This window comes from Hyperolius riggenbachi, chromosome 3 (assembly GCF_040937935.1).
Source record: "Hyperolius riggenbachi isolate aHypRig1 chromosome 3, aHypRig1.pri, whole genome shotgun sequence".
Lineage (NCBI taxonomy): Eukaryota > Metazoa > Chordata > Amphibia > Anura > Hyperoliidae > Hyperolius > Hyperolius riggenbachi.
In genome coordinates this window covers 84,691,647-84,714,632 of record NC_090648.1, presented here as the reverse complement: position 1 = coordinate 84,714,632, position 22,986 = coordinate 84,691,647, and the positions used below count along the sequence as shown (strand labels likewise).

The following is a 22,986-nucleotide window of genomic DNA, read 5'->3' as shown; positions in this document are numbered from 1 at the left end:
AACCCATGGCATTCTCCACCACTGTTCCCCATTGCAGCCCATGTCATTCTCTACCACTGTTCCCCATTGCAGCCCATGGTATTCTCTACCACTGTTCCCCATTGCAGCTCATGGCATTCTCCACCACTGTTCCCCATTGCAACCCATGGCATTCTCTACCACTGTTCCCCATCACAATTCATGGCATTCTCCACCACTGTTCCCCATTGCAACCCATGGCATTCTCTACCACTGTTCCCCATTGCAACCCATGGTATTCTCTACCACTGTTCCCCATTGCAAACCATGGCATTCTCTACCACTGTTCCCCATTGCAGCCCATGGCATTCTCTACCACTGTTCCCCATCACAATTCATGGCATTCTCCACCACTGTTCCCCATTGCAGCCCATGGCATTCTCCACCACTGTTCCCCATTGCAGCCCATGGCATTCTCCACCACTGTTCCCCATTGCAACCCATGGCATTCTCCACCACTGTTCCCCATTGCAACCCATGGCATTCTCTACCACTGTTCCCCATTGCAAACCATGGCATTCTCCACCACTGTTCCCCATTGCAACCTATGGCATTCTCCACCACTGTTCCCCATTGCAACCCATGGCATTCTCTACCACTGTTCCCATTGCAACCCATGGCATTCTCTACCAGTATTCCCTATTGCAACCCATGGAATTCTCTACCACTGTTCGCCATTGCAAACCATGGCATTCTCCACCACTGTTCCCCATTGCAACCCATGGAATTCTCTACCACTGTTCCCCATTGCAAACCATGGCATTCTCTACCACAGTTCCCCAATACAACCCATGGGGTTCTCTGCTGTAAAGGTGATGAATGCTGTTTGGCACCCTATCATGCGGCGGTCAAGATGATCAATACTTTAGTTTGCAATAGAAATTGTATTGAAAGCTGACAAGATAAAAAGGCATACATTGCTTGGAGATGAATATCCAGCTTGGTATGTATCAACAAACATGAGAAAATTAATCAAAATAAGATAGCAAGGCAATGGCATGGTGCAATATAGAGAAGGTATAGGCCAAACAATCAAGAATGTGCATAAAATATAGTAATCAATGGTTAATTATCAATACAATAGGTTGTTAACATGAGAAAAACAAATCTCTACAAATGTTATCAAGGAATATACATTCAAACAGCGGAATCAGTCCGGAGTGCTGCCGAACTCGCCAACAGTGCACCCTGCAGAGCATCTAGCGATATGTGCGGGGGAGGGGCTATTGTTATGCTCCTAATTCCGGCCAAGATAAACTTTTTTTAACCTCTCAGGTACGTGGGTGTAGCTCTTTACCTTTGCACTCTCCATCCACGGCTACATCTGGGCGGCACTTTTGCTTATAAAAGGCATTACACATTCCATTCAAACATTTACATGTTCCATTAACACACTCAGCATCTGCAGGGCAGTGTGAATCCTCTTCACATTTATCTGTAAAAAAAAAAAAAAACGTAAAATGAGTGTTTGGAAGAATATGGGCCTCCCACGTATACCCAGATGTCAAAAGCCTACCACACACTATTCTTGTTGGCGTTTAGGGCCCATTTACACTTGTGCGTTTTCAGAGCGATTCCAGCTTTGCTGAAAATCGCTAGCTGTTTGAAAAATGTGTGCACAATGAAAGTGTATGGAAGTGTTCTCATCCAAGCGTTTAGCGATTTGCTGAAACGCAAACGCATTGCATGCAGCGTTTTCTGAGCGATTCTGAAGCAATTAGCGATTCAATAAAAGTATTTGAATTGAACTAGAAATCGCAAAACGCTAATCGCTGGAAAAACGCTCTCTATACAGTGAAAAATCGCTAGGAAAAAACGCCAGAAAAACACTCAGCGTTTTGCGTTAGCGTTTAGCAATTTCTAGTGTGAATAGGCCCTTACAGATTAGACATTAGATAAATGTGAATATTAATAAAACTAATCCTATCCTAACATTTGTATAGCGCTTTTCTCCTGTTGGACTCAAAGTGCTCAAGAGCTGCAGCCACTGGAAGGCGCTCAAGAGGCTACCCTGCAGTGTTAGGAGGTCTTGCCCAAGGACTTCTTACTGAATAGGTACTGATCCTAGCCAGGAACCCAGGATTCGAACCCTGGTCTCCCATGTCAAAGGCAGAGCCCTTAACTTACACCAATAAAATCTTCTAAAATCAATGTACTTTTTCTTCAAGTCTTAGTTATTTTATCGATCAAGCCTTCACTGGGAACAGTAATAAGTGAAAATGCCGATATTTTTTTTTTCATTCATTTTCACTGAATTAACCACTTCAGGACCACAGTCTTTTCGCCCCTTAAGGACCAGAGCCTTTTTCTCCATTCAGACCACTGCAGCTTTCACGGTTTATTGCTCGGTCATACAACCTACCACCTAAATGAATTTTACCTCCTTTTCTTGTCACTAATACAGCTTTCTTTTGCTGCTATTTGATTGCTGCTGCGAGTTTTAGTTTTTATTATATTCATCAAAAAATACATGAATTTTGGCAAAAAAAATGACTTTTTTAATTTGCTGTGCTGACATTTTTCAAATAAAGTAAAATTTCCTATACATTTGAGCGCGAAAGTTATTCTGCTACATGTCTTTGATAAAAAAAAAAAACCATTCAGTGTATATTTATTGGATTGGGTAAAAGTTATAGCGTTTACAAACTATGGTGCCAAAAGTGAATTTTCCCATTTTCAAGCATCTCTGACTGTTCTGCGCACCTGTCAGGTTTCATGAGGGGCTAAAATTCCAGGATAGTACAAATACCCCCCAAATGACCCCATTTTGGAAAGAAGACATCCCAAAGTATTCAGTGAGAGGCATGGTGAGTTCATAGAAGATTTTATTTTTTGTCACAAGTTAGCGGAAAATGACACTTTCTGACAAAAAAAAGAAAAAAAAAAAGTTTCCATTTCTTCTAACTTGCGACAAAAAAAAATGAAATCTGCCACGGACTCACTATGCTCCTCTCTGAATACCTTGAAGTGTCTACTTTCCAAAATGGGGTCATTTGTGGGGTGTGTTCACTGTCCTGGCATTTTGGGGGGTGCCTAATTGTAAGCACCCCTGTAAAGCCTAAAGATGCTCATTGGACTTTTGGCCCCTTAGCGCAGTTAGGCTGCAAAAAAGTGCCACACATGTGGTATTGCCGTACTCAGGAGAAGTAGTATAATGTGTTTTGGGGTGTATTTTTACACATACCCATGCTGGGTGGGAGAAATATCTCCGTAAATGACAATTGTTTTATTTTTTTTACACACAATTGTCTATTTATAGAGATATTTCTCCCACTCAGCATGGGTATGTGGAAAAATACACCCCAAAACACATTATACTACTTCTCCTGAGTACGGCGATACCACATGTGTGGCACTTTTTTGCACCCTAACTGCGCTAAGGGGCCCAAAGTTCAATGAGTACCTTTAGGATTTCACAGGTCATTTTGCGACATTTGGTTTCAAGACTACTCCTCACGGTTTAGGGCCCCTAAAATGCCAGGACAGTATAGGAACCCCACAAATTACCCCATTTTAGAAAGAAGACACCCCAAGGTATTCCATTAGGAGGATGGTGAGTTCATAGAAGATTTTTTTTTTTTGTCACAAGTTAGCGGAAATTGATTTTAATTGTTTTTTTTAACAAAGTGTCATTTTCCGCTAACTTGTGACAAAAAATAAAATCTTCTATGAACTCACCATACTCCTAACGGAATACCTTGGGGTGTCTTCTTTCTAAAATGGGGTCATTTGTGGGGTTCCTATACTGCCCTGGCATTTTAGGGGCCCTAATGCATCTATCTCACAATCTGAGGGGTGGGGGGTGATCAGGAGGGGGCAGTGGGCAGGGGGGGGGGATAAAAAAAAAATAGCGTTGACAGATAGTGACAGGGAGTGATTGATGGGTGATTAGGGGGGTGACTGGGTGCAAACAGTGGTCTGGGGGGTGGGCAGGGGGGGTCTGAGGGGTGCTGTGGGCGATCAGGGGGCAGGGGGGGGGGAAATCAGTGTGCTTGGGTGCAGACTAGGGTGGCTGCAGCCTGCCCTGGTGGTCCCTCGGACACTGGGACCACCAGGGCAGGAGGCAGCCAGTATAATAGGCTTTGTATACATTACAAAGCCTATTATACAATGTAAATGCGGCGATCCGGGTGGTAGTAACCCGCCGGCGCTTCCGAACGGCCGGCGGGTTACTACGAGCGGTGGGCGGAGCCAGTCCCCGGCGGCTGATCGCGTCACGAATGACGCGATCGCCGCATAGCCACTCCCGCAGCCGCCCCCGCCGATGGGCGTATTGCGGTCGTTTGGGCCCAGTCTTTGCCGCCGCCCATCGGCTGGGGGCGGTCGGCAAGTGGTTAATGTGAAATTCTACTTTTGAGCGAAAATGCCATCGAAAATAGTTTTGTAATAAGTTTGTGAATTTTCGCGATCAAATAAAAGATTGTTAGCATTTGTGAATTTTCACGCTAAAACAAATGATTTTCACATTTTTGTGGTAAACATTATGATTTTTTGCATTTCCACAAATTTTTGCCATATTGCAAAAATACAATGTATTTTTTAAAAAATTCGCGAAATTGGAAATTCCATTTTCGATGCAAAAATGATTTCAGCGAAAATTTGTGAGCAACACAGATTGGGAAGGCTTTCTTTTATTGATTTGGCATGGTTGGAGTGTGTGTGAGGGGTGGGGGAAGGGGATGGCTGGTAGGCAAGTGTGAACAACAGCAATGGTCACAGGCTCGCCAAATGGATTCACCAAACTTTTCATTGGGAACCTCCAAGTGACAAAGGGTTATCCATCAAACCCCCATCAAAATATACAATTCATAAGACAAAGATTTGGATTCAACCAAGCAAAGGGGTGCATTCCACCTCTTTTAAAGCTAATTTAGCTGCATGGGCAACTATAGCAATACTCTGGCACAATGTTTCAGTCCCCTGCCCTTTATCAAGTGCTCAGCCAGAAACAGAAGAGACTAAGCGACACCGAAAAATGGGTGTGGTCATGGACCAGAATGTGGGTGTGGTCACAGGTGGAGCCAAATTTATATGAACTTAGCAATGGTGGGACATTAGACTAGGACAGTGGTGGCGAACCTTTTGGAGGCGAAGTGCCCAAACTGCAACCCAAAAGTCACTTATCTATCGCAAAGTGCAAACACGCAGGGCCGGCCCGCTCATGAGGTGGGGTAAAACTTTTGCCTCAGGCGGCAAATTTCCAGGGGCGGCATCCGCCCGTCCGTGCGGGGAGCCGGCCGCCGAGCTGGAGGGGTAGCTGGCAGGACGGGGGTATTGGGCCTAGCGGCGGGGAGGGGGGGGTCGGACCCCCCCCCTCCCTCGCCTGGGTCCCCCGTCCTCCGCTCCCCTCCAGTCTTACATAGAAGCAGCTGCTATTTGTAAGAGGCACGGGCGGGGAGGACTCACCTCTTCCTCGATCCAGCGTGCGCTCCACTGACGTCACTTCCTGCAACGCTGCAGGAAGTGACGTCAGTGGAGCGCACGCTGGGAAGAGGTGAGTCCTCCCCGCCCGTGCGTCTTACAAATAGCGGCTGCTTCTATGTAAGGCTGGAGGGGAGCGGAGGACGGGGGACCCAGGCGAGGGAGGGGGGGGGGGTACGACCCCCTCCCCGCCGCTAGGCCCAATACCCCCGTCCTGCCAGCTACCCCTCCAGCTCGGTGGCCCCCCAGAGCCCCCCCCCCCCACCGGGTCTAGGGCCGGCCCTGCAAACACGGCAAATGGAAATAAATACAAACGTTTTAACTCATACATGAACATTATGGAAAATCCAAGTTGAAAATGAACTGTGAAGATAAACAATCTCATCCATCCTACTCCTGAAAAATTTATTCATTTTTTTAGAATCTCCCAGTTTTCATTTTCTGTTTTAAAAAGCTAAAAAAGTAGGTTTAATGCTATTGTCTCATATGATGATGATTCAGCTATTCCTATAGTCTCGCAGTTAGCAAACATGTGACTCCCAACAAGACAAAGTCAGCAATCATGAGGCCCTGTAACGATTGTGGAATTCTCTCCGTGATCAGCGCACAGGACGTGCGCTGACACTGCGGAAATCCTCCACAAGCGTATAATTTGAGGGAACTCAGCAAAAGGTGCAACGCACCTGTAGAGGGGAATTCCTGTCGGCAGATGGAGCTGTGGAGTGCAGAGGAACAGATCCTCTGCCCTGCCACAGACGCCAGACAGGAATTGTACGAAGGGAAGAAACGCAGGGCAAGATAGCCCTGAAAGAGAGAGAGCAAAGCGAGAGAGGGTATGTGTGTCCACCAATCTAGTCGCCACCCTGCGACGATGAACACACAACCATGAAGATCAGGTGAGAAGGCAATCACAAGAGATGACGATTGCTAACAGCGACACAAGACCGAATAAGCACAGATGAGGAATGTATGTATGTCCACCAATCTAGCCGCCAACCTGCAATGGTGGACACACAACAGAGGAAACCAAGTGAGAACGCAATCGCAAGAGAAGAGATTGCGAATGAGAATGAGCACAGGGACAGATTGTATGTGTGGGCACCAATCTAGTCGCCAACCCGCGACGGTGCACACACACAAGAGAGAGAGGCGATTGCCAGAGGTGACACAAGGCTAAAGCAAGACAGGGCACGAGAGTAGCAAAGGCACAGCAAATCATACAATGAGAAGATAAGGAAAATAACAAACGCTAACTAAATGCGAACACCGCACTCATTCGCAACAGCGAACGCGTTTACAGCGCGGTCTCCACGTGTTAAGCACAACAGAGACAAGCACGCCTAACTAACCACCGACAGACAAACACGAAACAGCGGACGCGAGCGCTTGCTTAACGTTTACCTCACCGAGCCTCCAGCAAGCGTTCGTATCAGACAAGACAGATACACGAAAACAGGAATAAGTGAGAGATACGATCCACTGCTCTTTCCGCCAGAGCGAGTACGATCCAAGTAAGGCAACAGAGCTAGCAGGATCCACTGCTCTTTCCGCCAGAGCAAGTGCGATCCAAGTATAGCAAGAGAGCTTAGCAGGATCCACTGCTCTTTCTGCCAGAGCGAGTGTGATCCAAGTATAGAAACAGAGTGAGCTGGATCCACTGCTCTTTCCGCCAGAGCAAGTGTGATCCAAGTACAGCAGGAGAGACAGATGAACAGAAGGGCCTACCAGTAACAACCGCTGCTCTGGTTAGCACCCCACAGACAGACAGAACAGGCAATACAAATAATACAATCCTGACTGCTCTAGCAAGGATGCCTAGTGCAGTCCCAAGAATTACTCTAAGCTAATCTTTAAACAATAAGCATGGCTGACACTCCAGGAGTGTTTCACAGGACAAACCCTTATGACCAGCGAAATACTGTGGAATCACATGGTATTTATAGAGCAAGCCTACAAAGGATGTGGCTAGGCAATTTGCATGACAAACGTATGCAAATTCCTCAGCAGCAGCAAGCTGCAAAACTGACAAAAGGTCTCTTTTCCAGAGACCTGCAGAATGGTGGTCAAAAAGTGGTCAAAAAGCTGCCTGCCTGCGCAGGCAGCTGAGCGGATCATTACAGGCCCCCAACAAGACAAATTCACAATCATGATGCCCCCAACAAGGGGGGCCTCATGATTAGTATTATTGATATAATACTAATTTTAACATTTTAAAATTAGTATTATAGCAATTTAAAGGATGGGAATAAAGTCAATCAAACACATTTTTAGTAGAAAAATATATATATTTACATAGAAAGAGGGACAAAGTCCTGAAAGAGGGACAAAAGATTAAGAAAGAGGCACAGAGGGACAGGGCTCCCAAAGAGGGACTGTCCCTCCAAAAGAGGGACAGTTGGGAGCTCTGCACGAGAGGGAGATCTGCGCGTGTAGGGAATAGCTCAATTATGGATGGGGGAGAGAGTAAGGGGGAGTCCCAAGGTGAGGGAAGGGGGGGGGAGACGTCCCCCCTTCTCCGCCGCTGTGCCTTCTGCTCTCCCTTCACTGCGCTGAGTCAGGTGGGGGGCTTACCAAGGGGCGCTGCCACTGATTCGGTCGGGGGGGGGGGAGCGGTCGGCCAGGGGGGGGGGGGGCAACAGGCGGCCAGGGGGGGTCAGGCGCCCCAATTTGCCTGTTGTGCGGACACTTGTGCCACAAGCCCATAGGTGGCGGAAAGTGGCCATGCGCATGTGTGCACGTACATGCGCACCCCCAGCGGCACTGCGGCTGCAGCCTAATCCTCTGCCCTGCAAAACAGATAATTTTAAAATGTCTTTTTTGTACTACAAAGTGCAAAAAATGGACATTTTAAATTGTCTGTTTTGCAGGAAAAGGTTAACAGGTCCCAGGAAGTCTCATGTCCAAGAACTTTTAGCGCTACGCTAAAGGTTCCTGGACATGAGACTTCCTGGGACCTGATATCCTTTTCCTGCAAAGCAGACATTTTAAAATGTCCATTTTTTGCACTTTGTAGTTCTTGTGTCCAGTTTGGACATAAGACTCATGCCCAGGAACCAAAAGTGGTTAAAGAGCTTTGTCACCCAGAAAGTCCAGTCACCTGATGGAGCCGGGTCAACTTACAGAACCCTATCACCTCACAGAGACCTATCAGCACACAGTACAGTACACTGAAACATGACAATGCCGTATCATCTCACGGGAACCCCATCACCTTACAAAGTCCTATCATCTTACAGGACTCTATCGTCTCACATAACTCTATCACCTTACAGAAACGTGTTACTTTAGGCAGGGGTGTCAAACTCAAATACACAATGGGCTAAATTGAAAACTGGACCAAGTCGCAGGCCAACCTCGATGTGTAGTGGCCACCTTTGTCTCATACAATCCCCTGGCATCTGCGTGCCCCCGTCTTTCCCCTATACAGTTCCCTGGTGTCTAGTGGCCCCCCTTCCTTTTACAGTTCCCTGGTTTTTGTGGGCCCTTTCCCTTCCTTACACAGGTTCCTGGTGTCTAGTGGCCCGTCCCCTATTCAGTGGCTTTATAGTTTCAGCACTTAGCCATATAGGCTTAGTGCTCAGGTGCTAACCGACCAAATATAATGCAAAGTGGGGAAGTTACTTGCAAGCCAAATTTAATGGCAATGCGGGTCACATATGGCCTGGGGGGTAGAGTTAGGCATGTATGCTCTAGGGCAGGGGTAGGGGTAGGGAACCTATGGCTCGGGAGCCAGATGTGGCTCTTTTGATGGCTACATCTGGCTCACATACAAATCAGTAGGAGTTGATTCACTGAGCTACACTGCTCAAGCAGCACAGCTTAGCGTGGCAGAGCAAGTAAAATTTTCAAAGTAGGCATGCTACTGTTGTAGAATGCACTACTAACTTACTCGCGCTAACCCAAAATTAATGGCTGCTCCAATTGTCCTACCCTGGACCCTGTCCGGTCCAGTGACTTTGTAGGACGAGATCCCCGCACTTTGAGTGGCAGCCTATTGGGCCAAAGTGCGGGGATCTCCTCCTACAAAGTGAATCAACCCCCAAGTCAGCTGGCTAATTATACAAGCTATTAGTGGGTATTTCTCCTGTCTGGCTCTTGTGGAAATTGCTGATGTTGCTGAAACCCAAGAGAAGCTGAAGAAGACGTGTCTGACACTTCCGCTGCCCAGTGGATCAACTGTATACACATCACCATGGCAACAGGGACGTGAGCCCTACTGTCCCAGTGTGAAACATATTGTATGGCTCCCACGGAATTACATTTAAAATATGTGGCGTTTATGTCTCAGCCAAAAAGGTTCCTGACCCCTGCTATAGGGTGAGTCTCATCACCTCACAATTCTCTGACACTTCATCGGAGGGCTATCACCCCATAGAACTGTATCATGTCACAGAACTCTGTCACCTGAGAGAGCCATACCACACAGAGCCCTGTCAACCCGCATAACCCTATCTTCCCACAGAGCTCTTTCATCTCAGAGATATTTCAAAATATTCAGCTCATAAAACTGTATTCCTGCAGATAGTTCTAACAACAGATCTCTACCAGCTGGCAGGAAATAATACCATCTGTAAATAGTACAAATGTAGTAACAGATTCTTACTTGTACAGAAGTAAAGGTTATTTTCCCTCCGAATTTTGACGAATCCACGACGGCATGAGCATAAAGAGATGCTTCCACGTTTGTCACAGAAATTCGGTTCTTGGAAGGAACAGAACAGTGCAGTGTTACTTTTTGGTAGTCCAATAATTTGGTTGGAATGCATTACAATATTATATTGCAGTATAGTCTAAAACTATACCATAAAATAGCTGAATCGTTTTATGCATATCTGCTGTCAGGGCATTACAGCACGAGCAGGGGACCTCGCATATGAAAAATGCCTGGAATTTTGAAGGTTTGTGAAGTCGGTAGAAAAATCATCCGACTCCGACATCTCAGTTTATAAAACCACCAACTCCGACTCCAACTCCAGGTACCCAAAATTGCACCTACTCCTCGACTCCGACTCCTTAGTCTAATTTTTACAAAGGCTATGGATTTGGTTCAAAAATCATCTGACTCCCGACTCCTCACTTTATTGAAACCTCCTCGACTCCACAGCCCTGGAAATTTGGGCGCTAGGATATAGCTGACAATGGCTTCAATTCACTAAGCTTATCTCCTGTCTTTATTAAACGTTTCTAGAGTTATCACCATGGTGATGAGGCATGTAGTATTCGGGAAACATTTTACCTCAGGTAAACCTAAAGTTAACTCTTCTGTCTTTAACCACCCTGGCGTTCTGATAAGATCGCCAGGGAGGCTGCGGGAGGGTTTTTTTTAAATTAAAAAAAAACTATTTCATGCAGCCAACTGAAAGTTGGCTGCATGAAAGCCCACTAGAGGGCGCTCCGGAGGCGTTCTTCCGATCGCCTCCGGCGCCCAGAATAAACAAGGAAGGCCGCAATGAGCGGCCTTCCTTGTTTTGCTTACACCGTCGCCATAGCGACGAGCGGAGTGACGTCATGGACGTCAGCCGACGTCCTGACGTCAGACGCCTCCGATCCAGCCCTTAGCGCTGGCCGGAACTTTTTGTTCCGGCTGCGCAGGGCTCAGGCGGCTGGGGGGACCCTCTTTCGCCGCTGCTCGCGGCGAATCGCCGCAGAGCGGCGGCGATCGGGCAGCACACGCGGCTGGCAAAGTGCCGGCTGCGTGTGCTGCTCTTTATTTGGCGCAAATCGGCCCAGCAGGGCCTGAGCGGCAGCCTCCGGCGGTGATGGACGAGCTGAGCTCGTCCATACCGCCCAGGTGGTTAAGTTAACTCTTCAATCCTTAAAGTAACTCCAGAATTCTAAAGTTAAAGACGGGCTGTTAATTAACCTCCTTGCCGGTTATCCCGAGCTCAGCTCGGGGTAACCTGCGCAGGAGGATTTCTCAGGCCCCGCTGAGCCTATTTGCATAATTTTTTTTTATTGAACACAACTAGCACTTTGCTAGCTGCGTGCATATTACGATCACCGCCGCTCGCCGCTACCCGCCGCGCCGCCCCCCCCTCCAGACCCCTTGCGCAGCCTGGCCAATCAGTGCCAGGCAGCGCTGAGGGGTGGATCGGGATCCCCTCTGACGTCCATGACGTCGGTGACGTCATCCCGCCCCGTTGCCATGGCGACCGGGGAAGCCCATCAGGAAATCCCATTCTGAACGGGATTTCCTGCTTACTCTGATCGCCGGAGGCGATCGGAGTGGGTGGGGGGATGCCGCTGCTCAGCGGCTATCATGTAGCGAGTGAGCCCTGGGCTTGCTACATGATTTGAAAAAAAAAAAAAAAGTGCTGCGCTGCCCCCTTGCCGACACAATTGGAACGGCAAGGGAGGAGGTAACTTAACTACAGAGGAGGTAACTTAAAGAGACTCCGTAACAAAAATTGCATCCTGTTTTTTATCATCCTACAAGTTCCAAAAGCTATTCTAATGTGTTCTGGCTTACTGCAGCACGTTCTACTATCACCATCTCTGTAATAAATCAACTTATCTCTCTCTTGTCAGACTTGTCAGCCTGTCTCTGGAAGGCTGCCAAGTTCTTCAGTGTTGTGGTTCTGTGATGCATCTCCCCCCTCCAGGCCCCTCTCTGCACACTGCCTGTGTGTTATTTAGATTAGGGCAGCTTCTCTCTTCTCTCTTATCTTTTACAAGCTGGATAAATCCTCCTCTGAGCTGGCTGGGCTTTCACATACTGAGGAATTACATACGGGCAGAGCTGTCTGCACTCTGCAGTAAGAAACAGCCTGACACTTCAGTGGAAGATAGCTGCAGGGGGAAAGAAACACACAAATGATCTCTTGAGATTAAAAAGGAAGGCTGTATACAGCCTGCTTGTGTATGAATGTATTTTCTATGTGTGGACATACTGTACATCAACCTACTTCCTGTTTTGGTGGCCATTTTGTTTGTTTATAAACAAACTTTTTAAAACTGTTTTTAACCACATTTAATGCGGCGAGGAGCGGCGAAATTGTGACAGAGGGTAATAGGAGATGTCCCCTAACGCACTGGTATGTTTACTTTTGTGCGATTTTAACAATACAGATTCTCTTTAAGGAATGGAGAGAGAAGATAACTCTCTCACTGTGTGGTGGTAAGTTTTCTCTTGCCTTGTTATCTCCAGCATGATCTTAGTGAATTGAGGCCATAGTTACATAGTTATTTGGGTTGAAAAAAGACATACGCGTCCATCGAGTTCAACCAGCAGACGACAATTACCAAAATGTATATACATATTTTAGAGCAGGGGTGCCCACACTTTTTCGGCTTGTGAGCTACTTTAAAAAATTAGCAAGTCAAAATGATCTACCTATGTACAATTTTAGGAGCACAATTGTATATACTGAACGGAAAATGTAGTGGGGTATCTACCACAAGTCCTTTGTGATCTACTGGTAGATCGCGATCTACCTAATGGGCACCCCAGTTTTAGAGTGTTAACTTTAGTTAGTAAAATATTGATAGACATAACTAGAGCTAAACCGAAGGGCCTTTTTACCCTTAATGCGTTGGTATGCGTTAGTGTGCGTTGGTACACGTTTTTCCATATCAGTGCATTGTGAAAAAGCTTTCAGTTAAAATGCATATAGTGGGAGCTGAGCCATAGGAAAACATGGACATTACTTTGAAAATCCGTTTTCTTTCAGTTATAACTTAGAACAACTGATTAAAGGGGCAGTTTATGGTTTTCCATTAATCACGTATCAGTTATTTAATAAGGAGAGCATACGTTTCTCCATAGACCTTGTGTTAAAAAAAAGTAGACGATACCACTAATTCCTCTTTTTTAAGACAGCTGAGCTGCGCCATCACCATGCTAAGCGCCAGACTTCACTGATAGTAGCAGACACTCCATCCAGGGGCGTAACTAGAAGTCCCCGGGCCCCCCTGCAAGAATTTGAGCGCCCCCCCCCACCCTGGGGCCCGCTCATGGCCGTTTTAGGGGGGCAAGAGGGGTCGCACCTTTAGGGGAGAGCTTGGTAGCACATCGGTGGGGAAGGGGGACAGTCCCCCCCCCTCCCTTACCTCGTGCTCTCCCCTCTGCGCTCCCCTCCTGCATCTATGTAAGTGTTAGCAGCGGTGGCGGCAGCAGCAGCTATAATTACCTCCATTCACCACCGGCGGTCACCGATCTGCAAGGGCTTCACATTACTTTCACAACAGGAAGCAATGTGAAGCCCTTGCAGAACGGCAACCTCCGTGGTGAATGGAGGTAATTATAGCTGCCGCCGATGCTGCTGATGCTTACATAGAGGCAGGAGGGGAGCGCAGAGGGGAGAGCCCAAGGTAAGGGAGGGGGGACTATCCCCCTCCCCACCGACGTGCTACCAAGCTCTCCCCTCATGCTGTGATCCCTCCTGCCCCCCCCAAAACGACCATGAGCAGGCCCCAGGGGGGGCCCGGGCCCCCCGCGGGGGCAGGGGCTGCTTCCCCTATTGTTACGCCAGTGACTCCAGCTGATTTATAACGGCTGGCTCACTCACTACAGAGAGCCCTGCTGTTCTTCCATGTAACTATCTAAGTAAATAGATAAAACAGGCTGCTAATTAGTTACTTACTTAGCAGCCTGTTTGTTTATTTACTTAGCTAGTTACATGTGAGAACAGCTCAGCTCTCTGTAGTGTGTGAGCCAGCCTTTATAAATCAGCTGGAGTGTCTGCTGCTACTATCAGTGAAGTCCATTGCTTAGCATTGTAATGACGCAGCTCAGCTGTCTTAAAAAGCAGAATTAGTGTTATCATCTACTTTTTAACACAAGGTTTATGGAGAAATGTATGCTCTCCATATTAAATAACTGATATGGGGTTCATGGAAAATAATCATTTTCACTAAAGTGCCCCTTTCAAGAAGAACTCCAGTGAAAATAATGTAATAAAAAAAGGGCTTCATTTTTACAATAATGATGTATAAATGATTTAGTCAGTGTTTGCCCATTTTAAAATCTTTTAAATCCCTGATTTACATTCTGACATTTATTACATGGTGACATTTTTACTGTTGGCAGATGATGTAGCTGCTGCATGCTTTTTTGGCAGTTGGAAAAAGCTGTAAACAGCTATTTCCCACAATGCAACAAGGTTCACAGACAGGAAACTGCCAGGAGTACGTACTCAGAGTTTCTTGTGGGAGGGGTTTCACCACAATTTCAGTCATACAGCGCCCCCTGATGGTCTGTTTATGAAAAGGAATAGATTTCTCATGTAAAAGGGGGTATCAGCTACTGATTGGGATAAAGTTCAATTCTTGGTCTGAGTTTCTCTTTAAGTGTAAAAGGGGCCTTACCCTACTCTCGCGCAGAACCATGCCCACCTCAAATGCCTAACCCTAATCCCCTTCCCCCATTCCTAACCTTAAAACCTCCCACCTTCTTCCATGCTTACCTAATCTCATGCCCCAGTAAAGTATCTGGTTTCTCACGTCCAAAAATTGCATAACAATGCATTAATGCAGAATAATTTGCATCTCACTGGCTATCCCTTGTTTTGTTTATGTACAGTGGCTTGCAAAATTATTCGGCCCCCTTGAAGTTTTCCACATTTTGTCACATTACTGCTACAAACATGAATCAATTTTATTGGAATTCCACATGAAAGACCAACACAAAGTGGTGTACACGTGAGAAGTGGATCAAAAATCATAGGTAGTTTAGATACATATTTCTTTTCTCCGCAGGACCTGTAATGCTATAAAAACAAATGCAGATCAAAATCTTTGTTGAGTCCCCCTGGGTATAGACTCCCTAGCTTATGTATCCACAATACCTCACGTTTTTTTTAAAGGAGAACTCTGTCCCCTCCCCATATCAGTTTTGGTATGTGGTCAATCACCATAAACTTGAGATCAGTGTCTCTGTGACCCTTAGTTTTCCAATGTCTAGCAACTGGTAAATCAGAGGTTTCTCCATAAATATATACAGTGGTTTGCAAAAGTATTCGGCCCCCTTGAAGTTTTCCACATTTTGTCACATTACTGCCACAAACATGAATACATTTTATTGGAATTCCACATGAAAGACCAATACAAAGTGGTATACACGTGAGAAGTGGAATGAAAATCATACAGGATTCCTAACATTTTTTTTTACAAATAAATAACTGCAAAGTGGGGTGTGCGTAATTATTCAGCCCACTTTGGTCTGAGTGCAGTCTGTTGCCCATAGACATTGCCTGATGAGTGCTAATGACTAAATAGATTGCACCTGTGTGTAATCTAATGTCAGTACAAATACAGCTGCTCTGACGGCCTCAGAGGTTGTCTAAGAGAATATTGGGAGCAACAACACCGTGAAGTCCAAAGAACACACAAGTCAGGTCAGGGATAAAGTTATTGAGACATTTAAAGCAGGCTTAGGCTACAAAAAGATTTCCAAAGCCTTGAACATCCCACGGAGCACTGCTCAAGCGATCATTCAGAAATGGAAGGCGTATGGCACAACTGTAAACCTACCAAGACAAGGCCATCCACCTAAACTCACAGGCCGAACAAGGAGAGCGCTAATCAGAAATGTAGTCAAGAGGCCCATGGTGACTCTGGACGAGCTGCAGAGATCTACCGCTCAGGTGGGGGAATCTGTCCATAGGACAACTATTAGTCGTGCACTGCACAAAACTGGCCTTTATGGAAGAGTGGCAAGAAGAAAGCCATTGTTAACAGAAAAGCATAAAAGGTCCCGTTTGCAGTTTGCCACAAGCCATGTGGAGGACACAGCAAACATGTGGAAGAAGGTGCTCTGGTCAGATGAGACCAAAATTGAACTTTTTGGCCAAAATGCAAAACGCTATGTGTGGCGGAAAACTAACACTGCACATCACTCTGAACACACCATCCCCACTGTCAAATATGGTGGTGGCAGCATCATGCTCTGGGAGTGCTTCTCTTCAGCATGGACAGGGAAGCTGGTCAGAGTTGATGGGAAGATGGATGGAACCAAATACAGGGCAATCTTGGAAGAAAACCTATTGGAGTCTGCAAAGGACTTGAGACTGGGGCGGAGGTTCACCTTCCAGCAGGACAGCAACTATAAACTTAAAGCCAGGGCAACAATGCAATGGTTTAAAAAATGTTTGGAATCATGTATGATTTTCGTTCCACTTCTCACGTGTTGCCCACCTTGTATGGGTCTTTCACGTGGAATTCCAATAAAATTCATTCATGTTTGTGGCAGTAATGTGACAAAATGTGGAAAACTTCAAAGGGGCCAAATAATTTTGCAAGCCACTGTAAATACTAAATATATAAAAATCGAAATTCAGAAAACCCCAAAATCTTCCAGAGGTAGGTACATTACCAACATCACACTCTCCTCCCGGGTATGTGATTGTCAGACGGTCTCTGGTATTGTAGTATCCGTTATCACAGCCACAGTAATATCCATGATTGGTTTTCACACAGGAGGAGTGGGTTGGGCAATCTTGTCCGGAGGGTGAACACTTGGGAAAATACAAGGCCTCATCAGGAAGGTACCGAGTTCCTACAATACGGAATATAACATATGTAAATGATGCATTACCAATCATATTATACGTAGTATCATCCAGATGGCAGCAGGAAAAAATTGCGCACAGCTCCACCGCTACATTATGGCACACCCATTCAAGTCTATGGTAAATTATGTTTTACCCACTTCAATGGTTACTTTATGGTACATGGCCATAACGTTATTTATCATTATGTCGTGGCCATTATGTAGATTTATAAAAACACAATGATGAAAAAAGTCCTTTAAAGAGAATCTGTATTGTTAAAATCGCACAAAAGTTAACATACCAGTGCGTTAGGGGACATCTCCTATTAACCTCTGTCACAATTTCGCCGCTCCCCGCCGCAATAAAAGTGGTTAACCACTTCACCACTGAGGGGTTTTACCCCCTGACCACCAGAGCAATTTTCACCTTTCAGCGCTCCTTCCATTCATTCATCTATAACTTTATTATTACTTATCCCAATGAAATGAACTATATCTTGTTTTTTTCGCCACCAATTAGGCTTTCTTTAGGTGGGACATTATGCAAAGAATTATTTTATTCTAAATGTGTTTTAATGGGGAAATAGGAAAAAATGTGGGAAAAAATTATTATTTTTCAGTTTTCGGCCATTATAGTTTTTAAATAAAGCATGCTACTGTAATTAAAACCCATGAAATGTATTAACCCATTTGTCCCGGTTATAAAACCATTTAAATTATGTCCCTATCACAATGTTTGGCGACAATATTTTATTTGGAAATAAAGGTGCATTTTTTTCAGTTTTGCATCCATCCCTAATTACAAGCCCATAGTTTATAAAGTAACAGTGTTGTACCCTCCTGATATAAATATTTAAAAAGTTCAGTCCCTAAGGTAACTATTTATGTTTTTTTTTTATTGTATTTTTTTTTTTTTTTTTTTATAATTACAAAAAAAAATAAAAAAATTGGGGAGTGTGGGAGGTAATGAGTTAATTTATTGTGTAAATGTAATGTTTGTATATGTAAAATGCTTTTAGGGTGTAGTTTACTATTTGGCCACAAGATGGCCACAGAGTGTTTGTTTACATGCGACCTGTAAGCGTCCGGAAGGACGCTTACAGGAAGCAGTAGGAGGCTGGGAGACGCACAATGATCTCGCTGTTTCTGAAAGAAGCAGCAGATGATTGCGGGGGCTAGATCAACGAACGGGAATGGATTTTCCCGTTCATTGATCTCCGGGCGAGCGGGCGGCGGCGTGCACGAGCGGCGGGTGCGCGCGCACGAGCGGCGGGAGCGCGGACAGCCGCAGTAGCGCGGAAGGTACGGATTTCTCCGTCCCTGGTTTTTTAGGAGGGAAAAAAGGGGCGGAGAAATTCGTACCGCTGGGGGTAAAGTGGTTAAAAACAGTTTTAAAAAGTTTGTTTGTAAACAAACAAAATGGCCACCAAAACAGGAAGTAGGTTGATGTACACATAGAAAATACATCCATACACAAGCAGGCTGTATACAGCCTTCCTTTTTAATCTCAAGAGATCATTTGTGTGTTTCTTTCCCCCTGCAGCTATCTTCCACTGAAGTGTCAGGCTGTTTCTTCCTGCAGAGTGCAGACAGCTCTGCCTGTATGTAATTCTTCAGTATGTGAAAGCCCAGCCAGCTCAGAGGAGGATTTATCCAGCTTGTAAAAGATAATAGAGCAGAGAGAAGCTGCACTAATCTAAATAACACACAGGCAGTGTGCAGAGAGGGGCCTGGAGGGGGGAGATGCATCACAGAACCACAACACTGAAGAACTTGGCAGCCTTTCAGACACAGGCCTGACAAGTCTGACAAGAGAGAGATAAGTTGATTTATTACAGAGATGGTGATAGTAGAACGTGCTGCAGTAAGCCAGAGCACATTAGAATAGATTTTGGAACTTGTAGGATGGAAGAAAACCGGATGAAATTTTTGTTACGGAGTCTCTTTAAGGCTACTTACACACCAGGACGTTACAGGTGCACGTTAGTGCAGCCTGTAACGCAGCCCACCGCACAGCACTACAAAGTCAATGAGGCCGTTCACACTGCCCACGTTGCGTTACACAGTAACGCTGCACGTTCGGGCAAAGTGCAGCGAATTGTGCGTTCTGAGCGGCTTAAGCCGCGTTAGACTGTTTGCACATGCTCAGTGGGGGGCGAGAGGAGGCGGGGAGATGCCCCTACAGTAGCGGCTACTTAATATGCACTGCACTGGCGGCTGCTGATTGGCCGGCGGGACCATGTGATGCGGAGTGTCTCACTCCGCATCACGAGGTCCCGCCGGCCAATCAGCGCCACTCTGGTAGACCTTATGCGGATAGAGCCGCCTAACGCGGCTCACTCTAACGTCCTCTGCCACCACCACCATACGTTACATTAGGTGCACGTTATGCGACCTTAACATAGCACGCAACGTCTTAGTGTGTAAGTAGCCTAATAGTCTTAATTAATCATGAGTACTTACCTGTTACCTTTCAAAAAAAGTTCCCGCGCCAATGTCCTCGGAAATGATCCCACGCCAATATCCTCTATCTTGCGGCCTTGATTTAAGATTTCCACTGGCCATCGCCACACACGACGCCCCTAGCCCCAGCTCTCAGCTATATTAGGTATAGCTGAGAACGCTGTCCTCCGATGCTCCACCGCCAGCTCCCACTGTCCTCCCTGCCCCCTGCACCTGTCACCCTCACCCATACTGGCACCTAGTGCACCCATGAAAAAATAGAAGCGAGATCAAGAAATCATTCATATTCGCCATGTAATTTGTTCATATTGTTTCGTATTGATCCACAATCAGTCTGTATGTAATCATCTTTATTGCTGGTAGACATGAGAAAAACCATACAACACCAACTGCCATTATCTATAAGCACTAGTGTTGGGCGAACATCTAGATGTTCGGGTTCGGGCCGAACAGGCCGAACATGGCCGCGATGTTCGGGTGTTCGACCCGAACTCCGAACATAATGGAAGTCAATGGGGACCCGAACTTTCGTGCTTTGTAAAGCCTCCTTACATGCTACATACCCCAAATTTACAGGGTATGTGCACCTTGGGAGTGGGTACAAGAGGAAAAAAAAATTAGCAAAAAGAGCTTATAGTTTTTGAGAAAATCGATTTTAAAGTTTCAAAGGGAAAACTGTCTTTTAAATGCGGGAAATGTCTTTTCTTTGCACAGGTAACATGCTTTTTGTCGGCATGCAGTCATAAATGTAATAAAGATAAGAGGTTCCAGGAAAAGGGACCGGTAACGCTAACCCAGCAGCAGCACACGTGATGGAACAGGAGGAGGGCGGCGCAGGAGGAGAAGGCCACACTTTGAGACACAACAACCCAGGCCTTGCATGAGGACAAGAAGCGTGCGGATAGCATGCATTTTGCCGCCATACAGTCATAAATGTATTACACATAAGAGTTTCCAGGAAAAGGGACCGGTAACGCTAACCCAGCAGCAGCACACGTGATGGAACAGGAGGAGGGCGGCGCAGGAGGAGAAGGCCACGCTTTGAGACACAACAACCCAGGCCTTGCATGAGGACAAGAAGCGTGCGGATAGCATGCTTTTTGTCGGCATGCAGTCATAAATGTAATACAGATGAGAGGTTCAATAAACAGGGACTGGAAACGCTAACCCAGCAGCAGCACACATGATGGAACAGGAGGAGGCGCAGGAGGAGAAGGCCACGCTTTGAGACACAACAACCCAGGCCTTGCATGAGGACAAGAAGCGTGCGGATAGCATGCATTTTGCCGCCATACAGTCATAAATGTAATACAGATGAGAGGTTCAATAAACAGGGATCGGTAACGCTAACCCAGCAGCAGCACACGTGATGGAACAGGAGGAGGGCGGCGCAGGAGGAGAAGGCCACGCTTTGAGACACAACAACCCAGGCCTTGCATGAGGACAAGAAGCGCGCGGATAGCATGCATTTTGCCGCCATACAGTCATAAATGTAATACAGATGAGAGGTTCAATAAACAGGGACCGGAAACGCTAACCCAGCAGCAGCACACGTGATGGAACAGGAGGAGGGCGGCGCAGGAGGAGAAGGCCACGCTTTGAGACACAACAACCCAGGCCTTGCATGAGGACAAGAAGCGTGCGGATAGCATGCTTTTTGTCGGCATGCAGTCATAAATGTAATACAGATGAGAGGTTCAATAAACAGGGACCGGTAACGCTAACCCAGCAGCAGCACACGTGATGGAACAGGAGGAGGCGCAGGAGGAGAAGGGCCACGCTTTGAGACACAACAACCCAGGCCTTGCATGAGGACAAGAAGCGTGCGGATAGCATGCATTTTGCCGCCATACAGTCATAAATGTAATACAGATGAGAGGTTCCAGGAAAAGGGACCGGTAACGCTAACCCAGCAGCAGCATACGTGATGGAACAGGAGGAGGCGCAGGAGGAGAAGGCCACGCTTTGAGACACAACAACCCAGGCCTTGCATGAGGACAAGAAGCGTGCGGATAGCATGCTTTTTGTCGGCATGCAGTCATAAATGTAATACAGATGAGAGGTTCAATAAACAGGGACCGGAAACGCTAACCCAGCAGCAGCACACGTGATGGAACAGGAGGAGGCGCAGGAGGAGAAGGCCACGCTTTGAGACACAACAACCCAGGCCTTGCATGAGGACAAGAAGCGTGCGGATAGCATGCATTTTGCCGCCATACAGTCATAAATGTAATACAGATGAGAGGTTCCAGGAAAAGGGACCGGTAACGCTAACCCAGCAGCAGCACACGTGATGGAACAGGAGGAGGCGCAGGAGGAGAAGGCCACACTTTGAGACACAACAACCCAGGCCTTGCATGAGGACAAGAAGCGTGCAGATAGCATGCTTTTTGTCGGGATGCAGTCATAAATGTAATACAGATGAGAGGTTCAATAAACAGGGACCGGAAACGCTAACCCATCACAGATGTTCATTGTTCATGTTACTTGGTTGGGGTCCGGTAGTGTTGCGTAGTCGTTTCCAATCCAGGATTGATTCATTTTAATTTGAGTCAGACGGTCTGCATTTTCTGTGGAGAGGCGGATACGCCGATCTGTGACGATGCCTCCGGCAGCACTGAAACAGCGTTCCGACATAACGCTGGCTGCCGGGCAAGCCAGCACCTCTATTGCGTACATTGCCAGTTCGTGCCAGGTGTCTAGCTTCGATACCCAATAGTTGAAGGGTGCAGATGGATTGTTCAACACAGCTACGCCATCTGACATGTAGTCCTTGACCATCTTCTCCAGGCGATCGGTGTTGGAGGTGGATCTGCACGCTTGCTGTTCTGTGGGCTGCTGCATGGGTGTCAGAAAATTTTCCCACTCCAAGGACACTGCCGATACCATTCCCTTTTGGGCACTAGCTGCGGCTTGTGTTGTTTGCTGCCCTCCTGGTCGTCCTGGGTTTGCGGAAGTCAGTCTGTCGGCGTACAACTGGCTAGAGGAGGGGGAGGATGTCAATCTCCTCTCTAAAGTCTCCACAAGGGCCTGCTGGTATTCTTCCATTTTGACCTGTCTGACTCTTTCTTCAAGCAGTTTTGGAACATTGTGTTTGTACCGTGGATCCAGAAGGGTATAAACCCAGTAATTGGTGTTGTCCAGAATGCGCACAATGCGTGGGTCGCGTTCAATGCAGTCTAGCATGAATTGAGCCATGTGTGCCAGAGTCCTGCCAGAATCCTCATCATCCTCTTATGAGTGTTGTGATAGTTGTTGTGATGCATCATAGTCTTCACCTTCTTCCTGGTCTGCTTCTGCTGACCATTCGCACTGAATTGTGGAAGTCCAACGTGCACCGCTCTGGCCCTCGTCAGTGGTGGCAGGAAATTCCTGCTCCAACTCCAGCTGTTCCTCCTCCTCTTCTTCGTCAAAGCTGCTGGGGCCAGCGTTTCCTGAGGCGGATGGCCTGATGTTGGTACCATCACGCTGATCGTTTTCTCCTTCAGATTCCCCCAGTTGCATCATGACAGCTGTTTCCTTGATTTTCAACATTGACTTCTTCAGTAAACACAGCAGTGGTATGGTAATGCTGACTGAAGCGTTGTCACTGCTCA

The 22,986-nt window shown here is 46.6% G+C and overlaps 1 protein-coding gene across 1 annotated transcript in view; it reads right to left on the bottom strand.

Annotated features, from left to right (window-relative positions):
• Positions 1 to 22,986, bottom strand: part of LOC137562172 (adhesion G protein-coupled receptor E3-like) — a 149,039-nt gene that overhangs the window by 66,284 nt on the left and 59,769 nt on the right. The window contains exons 9-11 of the mRNA XM_068273505.1: positions 16,751 to 16,933; positions 10,043 to 10,141; positions 1,293 to 1,453 (exon numbers count right to left, since the gene is read on the bottom strand). Of these exons, the coding sequence (XP_068129606.1) occupies positions 1,293 to 1,453; positions 10,043 to 10,141; positions 16,751 to 16,933 (443 nt within the window). The remainder of the gene's footprint in view (positions 1 to 1,292; positions 1,454 to 10,042; positions 10,142 to 16,750; positions 16,934 to 22,986) is intronic.